We start from the raw sequence: 18,705 nt of genomic DNA on the forward strand, positions 1-18,705 counted from the left end.
ATCACATGGCTTTCATCCTCAACAAGGCTCTTCAATGAGACCATTTGAGTTTTTACATAAAGAGATTACAAACATTCCCTTCTGCATCCTTTGAACACAGTGTGCAAAGTAACAGCTCTATCCCGTTCAGAATAATGTGTTGCAACTCTAATGCTTCCTTCTGTACACATGACATCTATCGCTTCTGTCCATCCTCGAGAAGGATCCTCCGTTTCTTCCCTTTTTTCCACGTGAAATAGTTTTCCATTATTTTGTTGTCTTCCTGATCCGATATGAGGTCCTGGGAAAGAGGATGTCGTATGTGGACAGATTGTAAAGCCCTCTGAGGCAAATTATTTATTTTTAATATTGGGCTTTATAAAATACACTGAATTGAATCAAAGATGCACCTTTAAAAGCTTACATGAAAACTAGAAATATTTTGCATTTCAGTTTGCAAGAAACAACTAAATAGTCATCTTAATTCCACATTTTAAGTGGAATCCTCTGAATTGTGGGTTTATGGCTAGTGATTCTTAGATGTTATAAAGATTGATTAAGCCCAGCATTGGCAAGTCTGTAAAATAAATACTGTTTGTTAAATATGTAAGAGTTTCAAACCAGAGAAAAGTCTAGCTAGCTAAACACAGATGGACGCAGGCTAACTGTTTCATGGATTAGTTTAGAGGGCTGCATTTAAAGACAGTCGGCGGCTCAGTTTTAGGCCCAAGTATTCTTGACTAATGATATCCAAAAACACTCATTATGCAAGATTCTAAAACAGAGATGTCTACCCTTCTATTTCGTTCCTTTCCCTTCACTGTCATTTGTCTTCATAATTTGCAGTGGGAATGCTATTATAGAAGAATCGAATCTCGGCCGAGCCCTGGAAGATCACCTCAGTGCTCCGATCGGGCTATTTTAAACCCACTTTACTACATTTTGACTGGAACGGCCCAAAGTGGCGAGCGGATATTTTTGGGGCGAGGCAGACATGTGACGGCACATACAGTAAGCACCACTTTCCTCCAAATGAGAAAGGAGGCGAGATCCGGTTAAGCCTGTGCTTTTAGCCACTGCAGAGGGAGAAAGATTAAACCCTTATGGCAGGGAGCGAGCAGGCTGCTGCAGAGTGTAACAGATTACCAGCTGGACAGAGGGCGGCACAGGACCCCGTGCGCTGCCAGTTTGGACTAGAAAAGACTCAAATGTGTCAAGATAGACGGGTCTAGTTCGCTCATACAAACTGAAAAGTAACGAGACGATTGTAACAAATATTGTGATTGAATGCACTTGACAAAATACTCAGATTCTAATAAAGTTTAAATGATTGAAATAATCAAAGGCATGAATGACATACACAAAAGTTCATAAAAACAAATGAAACTCCATTAAAAAAATTAAAGCTAATTATCTGGGAGACTATGTGCAGCTATTTATTTTTTCAATTATTTTAAGTTCTGATATCTTGCATAATTGTCAAAGATACCAAAATGAGAAAATGTGTGAAGCGGACATGAATGAGAGCCTCCCCTCCAGCTGGAAACACATTCCTCCCATGAAACTACTGAGCGCTCTTATCACTCAAAGTAATAAAACAATTTTTTTTAAAAAATGTTCTAGAAGAATTAAAGCAACTCTCCCCACGATGCCACTCAGATTGTTGCAGGGAGTTCATTATCGAACAGTAACAATGTGCAGCACTCACTTCATGACAAGGATGTATCCAGCATACATGAGCACCAGTATCAAACTCTCCCACCTGGTGAGGATAAAGATACAGGATGAATTTAACTAAATGATATAAGACAGTGAATTCAGGTTTCCACATGCAACAAAAGAAAAGAAAATCCGCAGTTAGAAATAGCATATAATCTTCATAACTATGTTTTCCTCTGAAATCCTACACACTGGTCCTTTTAAGTCAGAGTGTAACCTTTGCTGAACAATGCCTTGAGTAGTAAATTGTATTTCAACACGAGGTCTGAATTGTAAAGGTCTATTAACGTTTAATAACAGCTTGAGCACAAACAAGAACAGTGAAGCTGTAGCAGTTAAGACCTTGTGTGTGAAGAAGTGCTCGAGGTTGTGAACGCAACAATCACAAGTTTACATATTCTCTTTTTTCAAATATGGACACATTGAAAGAAAAACTGGATGAATAACTTACCAAACTATCTTCCCGTCGTAGATGAACTAAAATATAAATAAGGAAATGTAACCTTTAGATTAGAAAAAAAAAAATGTAAAAGATATAGGCCGACTTAAAAAAATAATGTGGTCCAACTTACTGCAATTAAAGCCAAAATAGCCAGCGTGTAGTAGAAGGAATCCCTGAAAACTGCCCACCAGGTCAAAACCACCACCTGATTTAGAAAGGGCAACGTGCAGTCAGATTTTAGACCGTTGTACACAAGGTTTCTGTGAAGCATTTTGATTCATACATCTAGTGTTAAACAAACTTAATGTCAGTTTCCCTTGACAGGAAGAGCTTTATTCATACCTCCAGAGTTTAGTTCTCCATGTCTACTAAAACCATTTTGAGAAAGACAACTGAAGCAGATGGCTTTGGTTCCCCTCAGCAAAAAAGAAAAACTTGAGCTACACATGTGCTGCTCTGCAGCCTATGAATAAACAAAGATGCAGCGGAGTCACTCCCTCCAACACACACACCTGTCCAGCAAAGATCCCGCAGACACCAATGATGCAAAGGATGTTGAAGACCGCCGAGCCAACAATGGTCCCCACCCCCACGTCGCCGTGGGTGATGAAGACACCTGCACATGAAGAGGCAGCCAATCAGAACCAGCAGTGACATCAGCCATCTGGGAATGTCTGAGTGTAACCACATCCTGGACCTGTGAGTATGTGAGTGTGAGTGTGAGTGTGAGAGTGTGAGTGTGAGAGTGTGTGAGTATATGAGTGTGTGAGTGTCACTACCAATGACTGAAGCAAAAAGCTCTGGTGCAGAGCTGCCAGCTGCCATGAAGGTGGCTCCCGCAACATCTTCACTCAGATCAATTTTCTGCAGAAATGAAGCAAAGTGGTTTACACAACAGCATTGTGAGATGTCAACACAGCAAAGACTGCAACTCTCAAGTACCTCACAGATCTTCTCCAGCGATGTCACAAAGTATTCATCGCATGTTATGGCGAGGGCCAGAAACATGTAGAGTGCCTATAGACAGAAACAGTAGTGTTACATTTGAAGAGAGTGTGTTGGTGTGTGTGTGTGTGTGTGTCACGGGCAAGACGGGGTGTGTGTGTGTGTGTGTGTAGATAGATCCTTAATCAGCAGAAATTAGTGAAGTTGATAGAGCCTTGGCAGAGAAAGATGTTCTCCGGCTAAAGGACGTTGAAGGGGAATCTCTAAGCAAAGCACCCAATTATGATAGTGCCTGCATTAAATTCAAACGTCAATTCAGCAACAAGCTGTTCTCTTGCAATTTGAAAAATCTACAGGATCTGTCAGGATAGATGCGAGAGAGGAGAGGAGGGGTGGGGGGGGCAGCATATTTCAGTAGCTGAAGAGATCTATAAATTATAGATCAGCTGTGACATCATCAAGGCCCAGCAGCCCCAGCAGCAGTGCTCTATGCTATCCACAGGGGGCAGTACAGGACTGCGGTATGATCAAGTTTGGGCAAACAACCTTTTAGCGATCATGTCTTCATCCAGGCCGAGAGAAGATGAGCCGCTACTAAGAATAAAGTATCCTCGAAGGCAGGGATCCCCGTGCCAACGTAATCGGAGTGGTGAGAAGCGCTTAACCATGACGAGAAGACAGACTACAATTCTCACACCTCTCCTCAATTTTAGCGATTCATAGTCAGAGTTAGGCAAATCCAGAAAGTCAAATCATCTTGAAGCCCTTTTTATAAAAAGTCCTCTTATAAAATGCCCGGTGTTCCCTTGCCGAAATGCAGCGAAGGCTTTGTAACAACCATAAAAGACAGACTTGAAACGGTGTGAACCCTTCCTGTAATCCAACAAAACTATAGATTATTTAAAGTCTCAGCATTTCAACCACCGTGTGCTTAAGGCTTGGAGGCAACATATCATGCCGAGATATCAAATGTCCATTAATGTCCTATTTATTTTAGTCAAAATGTTATGAGCGGGATGGGGAATGTGTTATGAGGGGAGCCTCATGACCTCAGTATTTCTCAAATCCTGCAGCCCTGACTTGCATTTGACAAACAGAAACTTTTTTAAGCCAGTTAAATCCAGCATGAAGCGCATTACCTATGGATTGCTGTGATCATTGTTCAAATTAACCAGACTAAAAACCGCTGGCAGTTTGTAGCCATTCCAATGTGCATTGAATACATTCAGAAGACTACGAGGGTTACCTCAGCTGATTTTAAATCTAATTATACATACTTGTACAGATTTGCGTTCTGGCCTTTTTGTTTACAGTATTATACGCCTCATCAAATGTGGTTGTGCTTTGGCTTTAATAACTCAAAATAAATGTCATAAAATATTAAAAGTGCAATTACTTAGCTACTCCCAGAGCTTTTGTTCGTATCCCACGGCAAAGATATGAATTACAGAGGACGTGAACCTCCACGCTCAAAGTACTCTTGAACCGTTCAAGCCATTTCTTTCCTCTCGATACATCTTCCTCACATGAGTTCAAATCTAGGAGTTTGATTTGTAGAAAACGGGTGAATGTCGATTCTTGCATAAAATCATTTGAGCATTAAAAAGCTTTGTCTACAACCTGGCTAAGTACAAACTGCTATGCAGCAACTCCAACCTCACCTTCATGGCTTGGAGCTAAAAGCAATAAGTCTGCTCAGTAAAAAGCTTTCGAATCCACCTCCAACCTGCTGAGTTCTAGTGAGTGTTGACTGGGGACAGATGTGATGGAAGATGCAGCAGCTTCTATTTAAAAAAAGGTCCTCTTACCGCTGCGATGTGGAACAGAAGGGCCCCGCTCTTACGTTCATCATTGGTGAACAGGTCATTGGGGAACTCGTGTATTGCTGAGGAGAGAGGAAATGTCACGGTCACCACACAGTAGCGGCAATACGGCGAGGTAGACGTCCTCAACCCACCCAGTGAGGCCCAAAGGACTTCCTGATGGGCGTCAGTCTCAAGGAGTGGGCCTGGACTACCCCCTTGGTGCAGCACACTGTCACTGAATGTGTTCATCATGCTAACAATCAGTGTGATCTGGACTCTTGTTGCATCCCTTCATAGTTAATCACCTAAAACGGCAAACATCTTTTGTACATCTAAAAAAAAAAAAAAATGTAATTTGAATTTCCAAAGGACTGAACATCAGCCTGCAGCACGCCACGCCACTCGGCAACCAATGACTTCATACTTATTCACGGAAGGAGACAAAAATATATAAGAAATCACATCTTCTCAAAAGCCGCTGTAAAAGCCCGGGCTATATTGAGAGCTTGCGGTCATACAGAATTAAAGCAAGGCGGCAGAAGAAGAAAAAAAAGCTCCCATGCCGAGGATTCATCCATCACCAGAGCTCCAGCTGGAACACAGTGTGACCAGGGTGCCACCATACGGCCCACCGCCGCCCCACAGTGCACCTGGCTGAAGACAGACAGGCATCTGTGGCGATCTGCCCCAGTCAGACCGGTTCCTGTTGAGCCCGAGCTGCAGGCTCGCCTCTCGTTTCCCTTTACAACGAGCCTGTAACGTGCCCCGCATATCGCACAAGTTACAACCATTCAACACTGCTGTGGCCATCCAGCTTACTGCATTGGAGAGGCGGCGCAATGTTTGACAAGTCCCCGTCAGGGTTTTGCAAAATAACACGAGACCAAAATCACTCTGCTGAGAGTTTAAAATTACTTGATGTTCTCAGTCTTGGTGCTCCTCGACCTCAAAGTGTCTATCATATCTTGCAAAGGGAAGTATTCATCGTCTGTGGGTGAATTTGTCAGACATCTCATCACCGTCGGTTCTACTGCCTGTAAAATGTTATTTATACTTATTACCTTTGGGACGGATCATTAAAACATGTTGTTTATCTATATGCAGATAGGAAACTCGATGTCTCCTTCAAACCCAATGAGGCCTTCAGGTTAACTCGGCTCCTTGATTGTGACAATCGGCAGTAAATCTCTTACAACCACTTGATAAGACAGCGGTTCTGGTTATTGCGCCTGATGATGCCATCAATGCGATGACATAGAGCGTCGATTCAGCCTCCTCGGCCGTCCACCTCAACCTGCGTAATCTCGGGATAATATTTGAGCAATCCTTGTCGTTTGACCCTCATGCTAAACAGCCGTCCAGATCTCGTTTCTTCCACTTAAGAAACATCAGCAAAACAAGATCCGTTTCAACAGACACCATTACATCTTCTCGTATCGATTATTGTAATGCACTTTTGTCCTCACTCAGCAAGTCTGCAATTAACCGGTTGCATATAATCCAGCATACTGACTAGGACAAACACACATCAGCCCCATTCTGTGATCTCTTCACCGTCTCCCTGTAGATTAGATTCACTTTTAAAATCCTCACTCACGAGCACTGCACGGTCAGACTACTTGAAGCGGCACCAAAGCTGTGGAGATCCCCATGGTTTGCTAAATCGGCGAAGTCTGCTGTTAGGAACCAACTAAAGACTTGCCCGTATAAAAACTGGCGTTTGGTTAACATGGCCTGCTTTATCCGTTTTGATTTAGTCTAGTGTGTATTTATTAAGCCATCTTATTTTATAATGCTTTCTTACCCGTCGTAATGTTTTCGGCCTCCTTTACGGTCACTTTGGTTTAATTTACCTTTTGACTCGATTTCTCGACCCCTGTACGGCACTTTGTGATAGTATTATATGAATAAGTGTATTTACATTTAGACTTGCAATGCAGAATAAAATGTCCCACTGAAACAAGATCTAGAGTCACGCAGCAGCTTTGAGGCTCTAGTCGGCATAGTCAATGCCAATATCCTCACAATGGATTAGGATTCTAACATTAGAGTTCCTGTTGTCGTTTCCACAGTTTAGTATTTTTTGGGGAGTTTCAACTGTTCTAGCAGTTAGTCACCCAGGTGTTAGTCTTATTTGGGTGGTGTCACATCATTTGGTGTCTGGCACTCAGTGGATAAGACTTTTAAAAACGCATTCTGTAAATCACCTTGATGAAATAGAATTAGGGCTGTCTGCGTTAACGCGTTAATCTATGCGATTAATTTGGCCGCGTTAACGCACTAAAATATTTTAACGCAATTAACGCAACTTTGTTTACTTCCGGTGTTCGTTGAAGTTTTTACACTCAAACCGAGTGTCAAACCGCGGCAGTACGGTTTAACACTGTTTCCGTTTTTAAAACAATTATTTTTCCGCGAAAATAAGGAGCATAAATCAGTTTAAACTCGTGGATGAATCAGTCGGGTTTCCTCCTGCTCCTCCTTCCTCCCGTCTCCCCCTCTGATACAGAGGAACGAGGGGCGACGTGTTGGGGACGCGGCGCGAGAAGAACTCGCCACACGAAACCGTCACCGTGATTGGTCAATCCGTTTGTCTGTCAACATTTTGGGGAAGAAACAACCAATGAACACTCAGTAAATCACAAAGGACCTCCCACCTCACGGGTGAGGCTCTATAGCAGCCTGTGAGTCAGAGAGCAGAGCACACGGCACCAGTACACCTGAGCCTCATTGAATAGAGCTGAGATTGTTCTGGAATGTTTGATGTAGAACACGTGGGGGTGTGTCATATGCAAACGCCTTTAAAAGGTGAATGTAATGTTTTTTGTAAAATGGAGAAAATGCCCCCAGCCTCCAGAGGGTGAACAGGACATATTTGAATGTCAGTCAGTTACCAAGGCCACTGGTTCTGCTGTTCAGTGTTAAAGATGACAGGACCAATGGGGTCTCAATATACTTCTTTTTTTTTACTAATCTGATGTTTCACTGAAGAAACAATTTATCATCCACAATATTAAATACCTCGCTGGCACTTTATAGGTAGGAGCCTCTTTGAAACACAGCTCTGTGTGAAGTTTGGTCTTTAAAAAGAATGAACTTTTAATTGAGATTAATTAATCGCAATTTCAAAATGTGCGATTAATTAGTTAATTTTTTTTAATCGATTGACAGCCCTAAATAAAATACATTCTTCCCGTCAGGTAGGGTTGCAAAGTGATTTTACAATTGTTCTACAATGTGATATTTCAGTCTGGATCAAAGTGGTGGACCTCGCCATTCCATAGTTGAAAAAAAAAAAAATCAAGTCGATGATCTGTGGCACTACGGTTTGTTACATCATTCGGGTATTTGGGTTTTTTCAAGCCGCTGTAGTCCCGAGTCAGCAGAATAACGCCGTTTGTATCGAATACAAGGCGATTTTTGGGCCCTCGTCTCATCTGGACTCGTGAAGTGGAACAGTGCTCACCTGAGACCTCCTGCTGCATCGGTCCTCACCGTTGCCCGTTTACGACATTCGGCGGTGTGTGCGCTCACATGACTGAATCAGAGGAGCGTTCGGAACACTGCACAGAAAAATCAGACGCTACACAGTCTGTGGTCCAAGCCCACTCATCAACTGATGCATTTAACTATTTACATCCCTTTCGTGGATATTTTTTATGTTTCATCTCATTTATGTCATCGGAGACATTTACTTTGGCATCTTCATAGCATGGCATTGATCCAGCCAAGATTGCGCATTAGTCTCATTGCAGCATTTAAACTGCCTTCATGACAGTAAATATAACCGTTTGGACAATAAATAATAGTACGAGTGATACATTTGACCTTAAGAATTAGAAACGATAACACCTGGCGGAAATTGGAATCTCGCGGCAACATGGACTACTGCAGGCAGCTTTAGCTCATTTCACTTCCGATAGGTTTATGTGCCGATTATGTGTCACTGCCATCCATGTTCTTTGGTTACTTGTTCCTCCCCTTGCCTCTGTGCACAATCGGGTCTGGCTGAGAGGAGTTAAAAATAGGTGATCACAAAAGGTGTTTAAAGGGCACCAGCGGCGGGCCAGCAGAGGTCACATCCCCGTCCCTGTAAACACTCAAGCAGACAGCGTCTACAGGGTTTGTCCTTGTCCCCTCAGTGTAGAGGTCAAGCGGGACGTGAACATGCCTCCACAGCCGTTTCCCCACACAAGGACAGGATGTCCAAACGGGAGCGGGAAAACAGACAGATTACTAAAGGTCATGCTTCTCAAATGAGGCCCGCAAATGAAATCATGAATAGTATGTTGCTCAGAGGAATTGGGTATAATTTGAACAAAAAGGATGAGCTGCAATAAGGATACAATTGAGGCTTATGACCATTACCTAAAGCTTCTACTTTATTTTTTTGCATGAAAAGGTTATAGCAACAGAATTGGTGTCAGTTCTCAAAATATCTGCGGGCTAATTTTCTTTCCGTCGATGAATCAAACGTTACATCTCTAAAAGGAGTTTAAGTATTCACCCTGTTGATCTAATAATGGCATAAGACATTGCTTTTGAGCTCATGTCTAAGATGGTGCAGAGCAAGTCGAATGGAGGATGTGCTGCTGAACAAAAGGTTATGCAAGTGTACAAATGGGAAACTCAAACGTGCGTCTATGCTGCCGTTCTTGTGTTGGCGTGGGGCTGCCGTCTGTCTGAGGCAACGAGGGGATGTCTCTACCGGCACGCCAGGCAGGAGGTACAAATAAATAAGTCCTGTTCAGAGGCTGAGCTACAAAATCTATAAATAAAACCCCTGGATTCTCTGTCCGGACACCTGACTGCACCATTTTATGCAAGAAATTACTGGCGATAAGTGATGGGAGGATTTGATGAGACGCGCTGCCATTACTTCCAAGTGTGAACATTAGGTGTGAAAAAAAGAAAAAAGTAGTCTGATGTGTTGGGGAGACCAGGGGAAGTCCTTTTCCTCTCAGCCCAGATGCATTACATAATTTCAAAAAACTGCAGTAATGGTATCGTCATCGATTTTTTTTTAAGTGAAACAATTGACCGTTTTAAATGACTGACAAATTTGTAGCATATTTTGAACCGAATTATGAAATATAAAGCCTGTTTGGCAGTAATGTTATTACATGAAAACATTAGTTTATACTTTGACTGAGATTCTATTGATGGTTAAGCCAATTCAAATTAATTTACGAATTACATGTACTGTAAACAAGTGTATACTTCCTTTGGATTGGTTGCAGCACAAAGTACAGCCATTTAAAAACACTGAATACACTTAAGTCTTACAAATATGGTTGTCTCTACATTAGGGGACACGTCTCTGCATATGCAAACATCTACTCCCAAGTTTGAACCTTCATTTATTGCCATAATATTAAAGCCAAGGCATGACTGCAATTCTCTACATTTGTACAATTACTCCATAATCTGGTAATATTCCAGATATGATGCAGTGACATAATGTAGCTCAGTATCGGGTCCCGTCTGCTGTCCCAGAAATGGAAAGACCGGCAGGTCTCCACCTAATGCAGCTACGATGGTGTCCTGGACCAAACGGATGAAATGGGGTCACGCAAAGTATGTTTTTTAGAGGAAAACAAATGTCACTTGTTAAAAACAGCCAATTAATATGATTAATATGCGAGCATGATGTTTTGGCAGCGTGCCTGGTGCTACCTTCTGTCCACGACCCACAGACCAGCCAAGTCATTAACAGAACAGAGTTGACACCAGTACAGTCGACAAGAGACTCGTCAGAGGAGAATGATTCCTCTGGGTTGTTATTAGTCGATTAGATAATTAGCTTACTCTAGCAGACGTCAATAAAGAGCATGACTCAAATGTAACCGGCAGCCATTCTTGTAAACATGACATCACGAGCAGCCCGACTGGAAAATCTGTGTACCAACAGAAACAATAACTTCTCAAGGAGGGCAGGGGCTCGAGTTACCCTACAACACACACGAGTAGCCTCTGGTTAAGTCGTTACTTTCACATACTCAAACATCACATGTACAACTGCTCTTGCATGCAATTTCACCTGCATGAACACTCGCATACCTATTGCAATTCTACATTTTGCAGGAATTCCCCCCCAGCCTTCACATGAGAGCGAGCGGTCAGGCTGCTGAACGAGGCCAAGCTGGTGGACCAGAAGACACCTGGTTCAATAACCGCCGTGACGCGCATGCTTTCAGCAGTGTACAGGAGGAATAGGCAAGTGCCTCCCTCAGGAGGGGGGGGGTGCAGAGCCACCTCGCTGCTGCAATTACGCGCCTTCAAACCCATTGTCCCTCTTCTCGTTTTTTCACTTTTAAATTAAAAATCCAGCCAGAGCAGGATGGAAATGTACCGGGCCGCACATCTGAAGCAGAACAGAAAGCGACCAAGTGAATACATAAAAGGAGGTCAGGTGTGTTTAAACTGGGCAGCTTGGAAAGCGGTCTGCAGGTGCTTGTGCCTGCAGACCGCTTTCTCCCCTGCATTGTGCCACCGTTGACAATGCGAGCGTCAAGCAGAGCGAGGTCACTTTCCATTATGCACAGCAGCATAATCCCGCTTGTGTAATTCCCTTTCAGAAAGCCTCCCCCTGGTGTGTTCCTGGAGTCGCCGAACCAGCATGGAGTGGCTGCCTCTCGTTGGCAGCAGAGTCACCACTCGTGTTGCCGCCGTAGTTTCTGCCCCCCCCCCCCCCCCCCCCCAGAAAAGAAAGTTGCAATCCAAGATCTCCTTGTTTCCCTTGAATCGTGCCTTTGCGCCAGCAGCAGAACCCACTCTACTCGGACATTCACACCATAACACAGAAAGCTTTTTCAGCTTGACAATTACACTTCTGGCCACAGTCCCTCCTCACCCACGCCACTTTTCAAGCCAAACATGCAACATGTGCCGTGCCGCCGCCCCCCCCCCCCCCTCCCTTTGGCCGTGGGAGGATTAGAGCCATATCTAAAATCACTAAGGATCAAATCCCGTCGGATTAATTCATAGTACAAACCCAGCCGTACTAAAACCTTTGCTTTTTTGTTCACGTCTACTTCTTGCGTCGCCGCCGTTTCCATCCACAGGGCCAATTACGGAACTCAAGTGGGAGTTTTAAATATATGGTATTGGCAGCATCTTTATCAAAAGCACATTATTCCTCCCACAGAGCATTAGCCACAGTGCTCTGCCTGCCTGCCCCCCCCTGCAATTTGCTTTGCTCCACAGTTATCAGCTTGTCCCACGTTGGGGAATATATCATAATATTCTGTCCCATGTGAACCTCAAGTCACACAGTAAAACACATTTCTGATCATACTTATTGTGCCTCCTTGAAGTGACTTGTTCAATGTAAGGGAGAAGTGAGAGTACATGGGCCCGCTACAGAGCAACTGCATCTCAATATATGCCTGTGACTTATTTAATTAGGAGCATCAGAGGTTGCATGAGCCCCGTGCAGAGTGATTTAGCCTTTTTTAGATTGCAAGCATTTATTACAATCAGGCAGCAGCAACAAGAAAAAAGTTTAGAAAGCACCTTGCGTTTGTCAGGAGTTATTACTGAAAGACAACATAAAAAAGGCACTTATGAATGGCTGCCTTAGCAGCACAAGTTTTAAGACAAGCAGAACAACATTAGCTCCCCGTGATCCCTGAAAAAGAGTCCCTCGCTGATCACAGAAATAATGATGAGGAAAAGGCACCGAGACCAAAAGTGGCGGCGTATAATCTATGCAGCCCACAAACGGCGGCTTAATTAAACTGCGCTTTGAATGTTGCACACTGGGCATGAAACAAAAAAGCCTCCAATAATCATCCTATCGAGCAGCGGGCCATCCACGGCGAGCGCTAGACACACCACTGTGGAATCATTGGGTCTGGCCAGACTGCACAGGGAGTCAGGACAAACCAATCAGCGACATTAATTATTCTTGCTTATTGTGAGCGTTGCAAACCAAGAACTCTTTTTGGAAAATGCGCTATTGGTAAACAAGTTTGTCACACTAGAAAGACCATGACATTCATTTAGATGATGTCATCTTGTAAATAGCCCTGACGAGTGCAACATGTCCAATAAGGCGAGTGTACTTTGTCAGACAGAAAAGTGTTTCAAGCAAACAATGTTAGATTACTTTCTTTTTTTCGAGTTTCTTGTATAGAGTAAAGAAAAATATTGTACATAGTTTTCCCTCAATTTATGATAATTTGGAGCAGAAGTCCAAATAACGTGTGAAAGTACTGTTTTACATCTATATTGAAGCCTTGCATCCTCTGCCATTAGACAATCGGTGCTCCACAACTAGCCAAAACATAGCAACTGGCCATCTGAGGCGCCTGAAATCTGAATCAGTCTGGCTTAATCACAAGACCCAAGAACAAAAAGTCATATGATCGGCTCAGTGACGAGGCACAGCGGGGGATGGAGGACTCGAGCCCGCCAGACATGTGTGGAATGTGAAGTATCGTCTGGTGATGGCGAGACGTTTCAAATGTTAAAGTACATAATCTTGTCATTTAGTGCCCATTCAACAGGACCCCACCAATATTAAAATAGCCTCAACACTGAATAGTTCAAATCAAGCAGTGTAAAAAGTTTGTTTTGCTCGTTTATATATAAAATAGCAGGTCACAGCACCCATGAGTCACTAATCCCTGAGGGCGGATTCCTGCAGCGACTAGTAATGAAATCATAGCCAGTTAGTTCTTACTGGTTCGCCAGTGATCAACAAAAACAGGTTTTTAAATGACTCCCTACACCGTCGGTGCCCTGGTGTCATCCTGTGTGCTAGCCTAACACAAATGGTGAAACAATTCTAATAAAATTAAAACTTTGGAAAAAATCATCACTCCGGGCATATACGACAAAATTCCCTTCAAGGAGGTCTCATTTAGCATCTACATTTCCACTTTATGAAGCTGCTCTCACCATCACAAAAAAAAGACCAAATCTTGTGAGCCAATCAATATCACCTCTCACCCGGTGGCTCGAATGGAGAGCTTTTCTCACGAGTCATGGGGGAATCACAGGAAGCTCAAATGAAACAGAAGTTGTAAAAACACGAGGCAAGTCGATTGACATCTCACCACCATGTCCAGCAATAATACCATGAAAGCAGCTTCAATGTTTTTCATTGCCTGACGCAGATGTCAGCATCGTCAGTGGAACTGTCAGCATAACTAATTGGAGAGAACGCCGCTTCCTTCAAGTGTGCCGGCGATGCTGTAACACACTCAATAGCGGCCCCTTTCAGTGCTCAACGCAGCGCAAGTATCATCAACCGAGCCAGAACAATAGAGGCCCAATTAAAGCAGCAGAACTCAAAGACTCCACCTGCTGGGTGCTACTCGAGTTAATCCTACAAATTCATAAATGTATCGTCTTGGGGAAAAAAGAATACGCGCGTATATGTAGCGAGTATAGTTTATCCAATGACAAGGCTGTATTAGTCATGCCGTATGCAGTCATTGGTCCACGAAAAACAAATCGTAGGAAGAAATCAGTCATCAGCGTCTAAAGGCGTCACCACATTCACAGGATAGCCGCCAATTTGGCTCGTCTGCCATTTAATGCCGAGCAGGTAGCGTGTAGCGGGCTTTTCATGGCGGTGTCGCTGGGAACGAACGTTTTTGGAGGGTGCGAAAACATGAAGCACAAAAGACGTCAACTGGCTTTGCGGAGGAGGTGTGAGGAAAACTGCAGAGAGGGATAATTATTTTGGTTTATTAGTGCATCTTTAATAGCGTACCTGGTGCTGAACAGTTCTGCTCCGTTTCGTTGTCTGGTACTGAAGCCAATAGCCGTCTGCCCCAGTGTTCAGAGTCCGCATGTCCCTCCACAATCATCCCATGGCCTGCAGAAAACGGAACACAAAAACAGCTTCGCTCACCATACATTCAACATTAATAAAAGCATCTGTAATCTTGCAGCGTAGTATGCAAATTCGGCACACATGTTGGAGGTGAGCACTAAAGATCAGCTGGAAAGGTGTTAAAGTCTCTCTTTAGATACAGGGAAACCTTGGAACTCCATTTTGCACATTATAGAAACTGCAATGAAAACCAACCTGGCTGCTCTTAACCCCAAACTATGTTTTATGACCCAAAACATCCATGATTATGATCATAAATCCAAATAAGGTGGCTTTTCTATCATCCGTTAAAAGTTCTCATTGATGTGGATATGCAGTTTCTATCCGGCGGCAGCAATAACGCATCAACATGCAGCTGCTGTGCCGTTAAGTTTTTAGGTGGGAGAGTGGGAAGAGGCGCATACAACTTTCTTTAAAACGCTCGTAAGCCTCCGAAATGACAAAACTGCCGTCCCACAGACATGTAAAATCACCAACGACCCGAGCAGCGATTTAAACTAACTTTCATGAAACCACACAAAGGCAATGTCGATTTGACAAATGAGTAACTTGCTGCAGGATGATTTCACAGTATTGCTGAGTCCTCGATTGTGAGCAGATCACTAGGGAACACCCTGAAAACAAGTTGTTCCGACTGCCTCCGTCTGGCTGGCCGTTGTCAGTCACACAATGCGTCTCAGTATTTCTGAGTGTGCAAGTGTCTGCCTGACCATGGGAATGTGTCTTTAACATCCATGATTTAGCAGATTAGATGGTCGTCTCTTTTATCCCAACCATTACCGAGATTCAAAGACTTCCTGGAACATACAATACATTAAACTATTCAACAGTTAGGTTAGACTGTCAATCCCTTCGTCTACTCTAGAGACGTCCGGCTTTCTAACGACGTGTTGCATATGCAAATTGAGTCACGTGTAACGGAACTCCTCTGAAATACGCAAGTCTTCCTTACAAAATATATATGTACATGTATATAAATATATATTTGTGTGTATATATTATGTATATATACTGCATGTGTGTGCAAATATATATGTTGTATATATTTATATTATTTAGCAATACATCTGCTCCACTAGGAGTCAAAGTTATATTTTGCAGTGATATTAAGAGTTATTACAGTTCTATACATTGAACCATATCAACATGTAAAGGAAAAAACACCTTTAGTGTCTCATATCATTTGGTTACCATGTGTGCATTTGGAGTCCACAAATGTCCTTTTTGGAGCTCCGCCTGGATTATTTCATGAAAAACTATGTAGGATGGTCATACTTTGTCCTATCCTCTTCCAATTTGAAGCAGGTGTTTACTACTAGTGCAGTTACACACCTATATTGTCCTTTTCCTGTACATATACAGACAGGCAGTTATTCATAGTGAAATATACTTTAATTTTTGGCGGACAAAAATCTTCAATTTACTGAATTCAAAGGCCCACTGCTTGGTTTCTGTATGACCTGAAGGATTTGTTACACTTTCACAAGTAGTGAAAAGGGTAAACTTTCTAGAAAGACTTCATTGATACATTTAGTCAGAGGGGTTCAGAAACTACAGCCATTTTAATTTCGTTAGATCATTTTAGGCATTTTTCCTCAAAAATGGGGGTGGAGTGGAAGAGGTTAACGTCTTCATTAAATGTCTTTTAATCTGGTACAGTTAGACAGCCTGACGGTCAGCCGGCGCAGGACAGACGTACACAAGGTGACCGCAGCCACTTCTCAGCTCTACAATAATAATAAAAACGCCAAACTATCCAGTCCAACCTGTTCCTCTCCTCCAACAGGCTCAGTTTCACTCCTCTTACGGTCTCTGGTGTCCTCTGTTAAACATTATCTGATCAATCGTCACAATAAAACCGTAGAGCGTAAGGCATGGGGAACATGGCTAGTAAAACATGACGACAACGCGCCAACAGACGATCACTTTGCCAGTGACGGAGTGTCCAAAGGGTCTGGATGGAGCTTGGTGTTTGTGGAAGAAGTCTCAACACCAGGGATGCATTTTAGGAGTATTTATTTTAACATTAACATTCCTGGTTGCCTTAAGGCCCAGCTGATGGCCATCATCTCAACGTCATAATTCCAACGTCTCTTCATACCTTCAGCCCACAGTCTGCCTCCGACAGTTTGTCAACCTCCGATACTCATACAACCAATCTAACGTCTCACAATTAAGATTAGTAGTTTGTCTCTATTCAGTGAGCTTAAAGCTCCCAATTATTCTCATGCACCGCCTCACTGGCATGCCTGGCTCTCCAGCCTCCGCCAACACAGCTGCTTTCTGCTTCCAGACTTCAGAATAAGACCCTAAACAGGAAAACAGCCACGATCTCAATAGAAACGCACCTGTCCCACAATCAAACCCATTTCATTCATACCATCCACATCCTAGTTATGAAAACAATAAATCATACCCTTAGTTACAAATATAGAACAGTGATCATACTTTTCTAAGACATTAATCAGAATATACCTCCCCAATATCCACCAAGTAAATTATCTTTCTGTATGCATTTTTTAAACCATAAGACTTTCTTATTTACATGTGCAAGTGTACGTAAAATCCACAGTCATGTGAGAGGTTTCATTTTTGGACGCGGTGGACCATGACAATGTGTGAGGAAAGTTTGCATGCATCTAAAGTCAATTTCTCCAGACGGTTGCGTAGAATCACTTATCCACAACTATGGAACATTATTCTTCAAAGGGCGATTATTTCGCCGATTAGTGGAAGAAAACTGCACGCATTTCCCGGTGACGGCGAGGCTCGTTCAGAGCACTGTGAGCTTCCTGTTGAGCGTCTGAAAGGAAAAACAATCTAGACCGCTGGGACTTCTAGGCCGGCTGGGGGTTGAATATAGACGGCAGTCCGCTGAGCGATTAAATATATTTCTAGTTCTGTTTTGTGGAGCCCCCTCAGGACTTGGTGCCCTACGCGCAGCGCGTTGTGCGCGTTATGGGCGTAGCCCAGAAGAGTGAAGCAGATGAGTAAAGCAGCGACATTTTTAGACATAAAAACACTCAGACAGCAGCTTGCTTTTACGTGCGCCTGCTGCCAGCCTGACTCCGCTGTTTTGGGTGAATGACGTCACGTGCGACCTGGAGGTGTTAACCACTTGTGTGCTAAATCTTTTTTTTAAATTTACATTCGGGGCTAATTAAAAATAGCCTAGGGACGCGCTGCAAATTGCACTTAGTCTCCAGCTTCTCTGGGAGAATCTAGAGCAGATTAGACCTGCCGTTGTCTAACATGCTTTTACAACAGCAAGAAAGAGCTAAAAACTAAGGATCAGTCGATCTGCAATGGAAGGTAAATGTTCCCCTAACTGCAGATCGGCAGTTGCAATTCGGGAGCCGACTTCAGTGGCATCCTTGTTCCTTTTCAATGCTTTCAGGAGCACCGTTGACAAACCTCCAGTCGACACAAAAACATGGGGAAACGCGGCAAAAGCAGCTATCTTAAATTGTAGACTGTGCAATGACAATCGCAATGCACTGGAGCAGTGCTAACTGCATTCAAGCAATGTGGACTGCAAGACTCATGGCAACGTAATTCTCAACAAAAATTAAACATCCAAGGCCAAACCCCCACTAGCCAACTCTGATCATAATGTGCATTTCATCCCACAAGGCCTTACTCATCAGAAAACCATAACTACAAAATGTCTGGGACAATGATGGCATTAAATCTCTTAAAGTTAAATTTCTTAAATCGACTTCACAGCTTCAACTTTGAGGCCACAGACACCTCAAAAGATAACAACTATTGACCCAAACAAACCCTCAAGTCCCAAAGGCAAAAACAATTAAGGAATACCAGGTGGGATAGGGAAGAGACATTTAAGATTAACTGCTCATCAATGAAGCCCCAAAATCTGTGATTCTATGAAATAAATCAGAAGAACATGGTATCTTCAAAAACCATCACCAATAAACTAAATGACTTCTGCAAAACTTCACCATCTC

General features: G+C 43.1%; 1 protein-coding gene across 7 annotated transcripts in view; it reads right to left on the reverse strand.

The window, feature by feature from the left end:
- The window catches only part of slc24a4b (solute carrier family 24 member 4b), a 31,989-nt gene that overhangs the window by 9,442 nt on the left and 3,842 nt on the right, over positions 1-18,705 (reverse strand). For all 7 annotated transcript variants that reach the window (XM_056428811.1, XM_056428810.1, XM_056428809.1 and 4 more), the window contains exons 2-9: positions 14,615-14,719; positions 4,894-4,970; positions 3,083-3,157; positions 2,920-3,004; positions 2,653-2,756; positions 2,271-2,345; positions 2,150-2,175; positions 1,688-1,741 (exon numbers count right to left, since the gene is read on the reverse strand). In XM_056428811.1, coding sequence (XP_056284786.1) covers positions 1,688-1,741; positions 2,150-2,175; positions 2,271-2,345; positions 2,653-2,756; positions 2,920-3,004; positions 3,083-3,157; positions 4,894-4,970; positions 14,615-14,719 — 601 coding nt within the window. The remainder of the gene's footprint in view (positions 1-1,687; positions 1,742-2,149; positions 2,176-2,270; positions 2,346-2,652; positions 2,757-2,919; positions 3,005-3,082; positions 3,158-4,893; positions 4,971-14,614; positions 14,720-18,705) is intronic.

This window comes from Pseudoliparis swirei, chromosome 12 (assembly GCF_029220125.1).
Source record: "Pseudoliparis swirei isolate HS2019 ecotype Mariana Trench chromosome 12, NWPU_hadal_v1, whole genome shotgun sequence".
In the NCBI taxonomy this organism is placed as follows: Eukaryota; Metazoa; Chordata; class Actinopteri; order Perciformes; family Liparidae; genus Pseudoliparis; species Pseudoliparis swirei.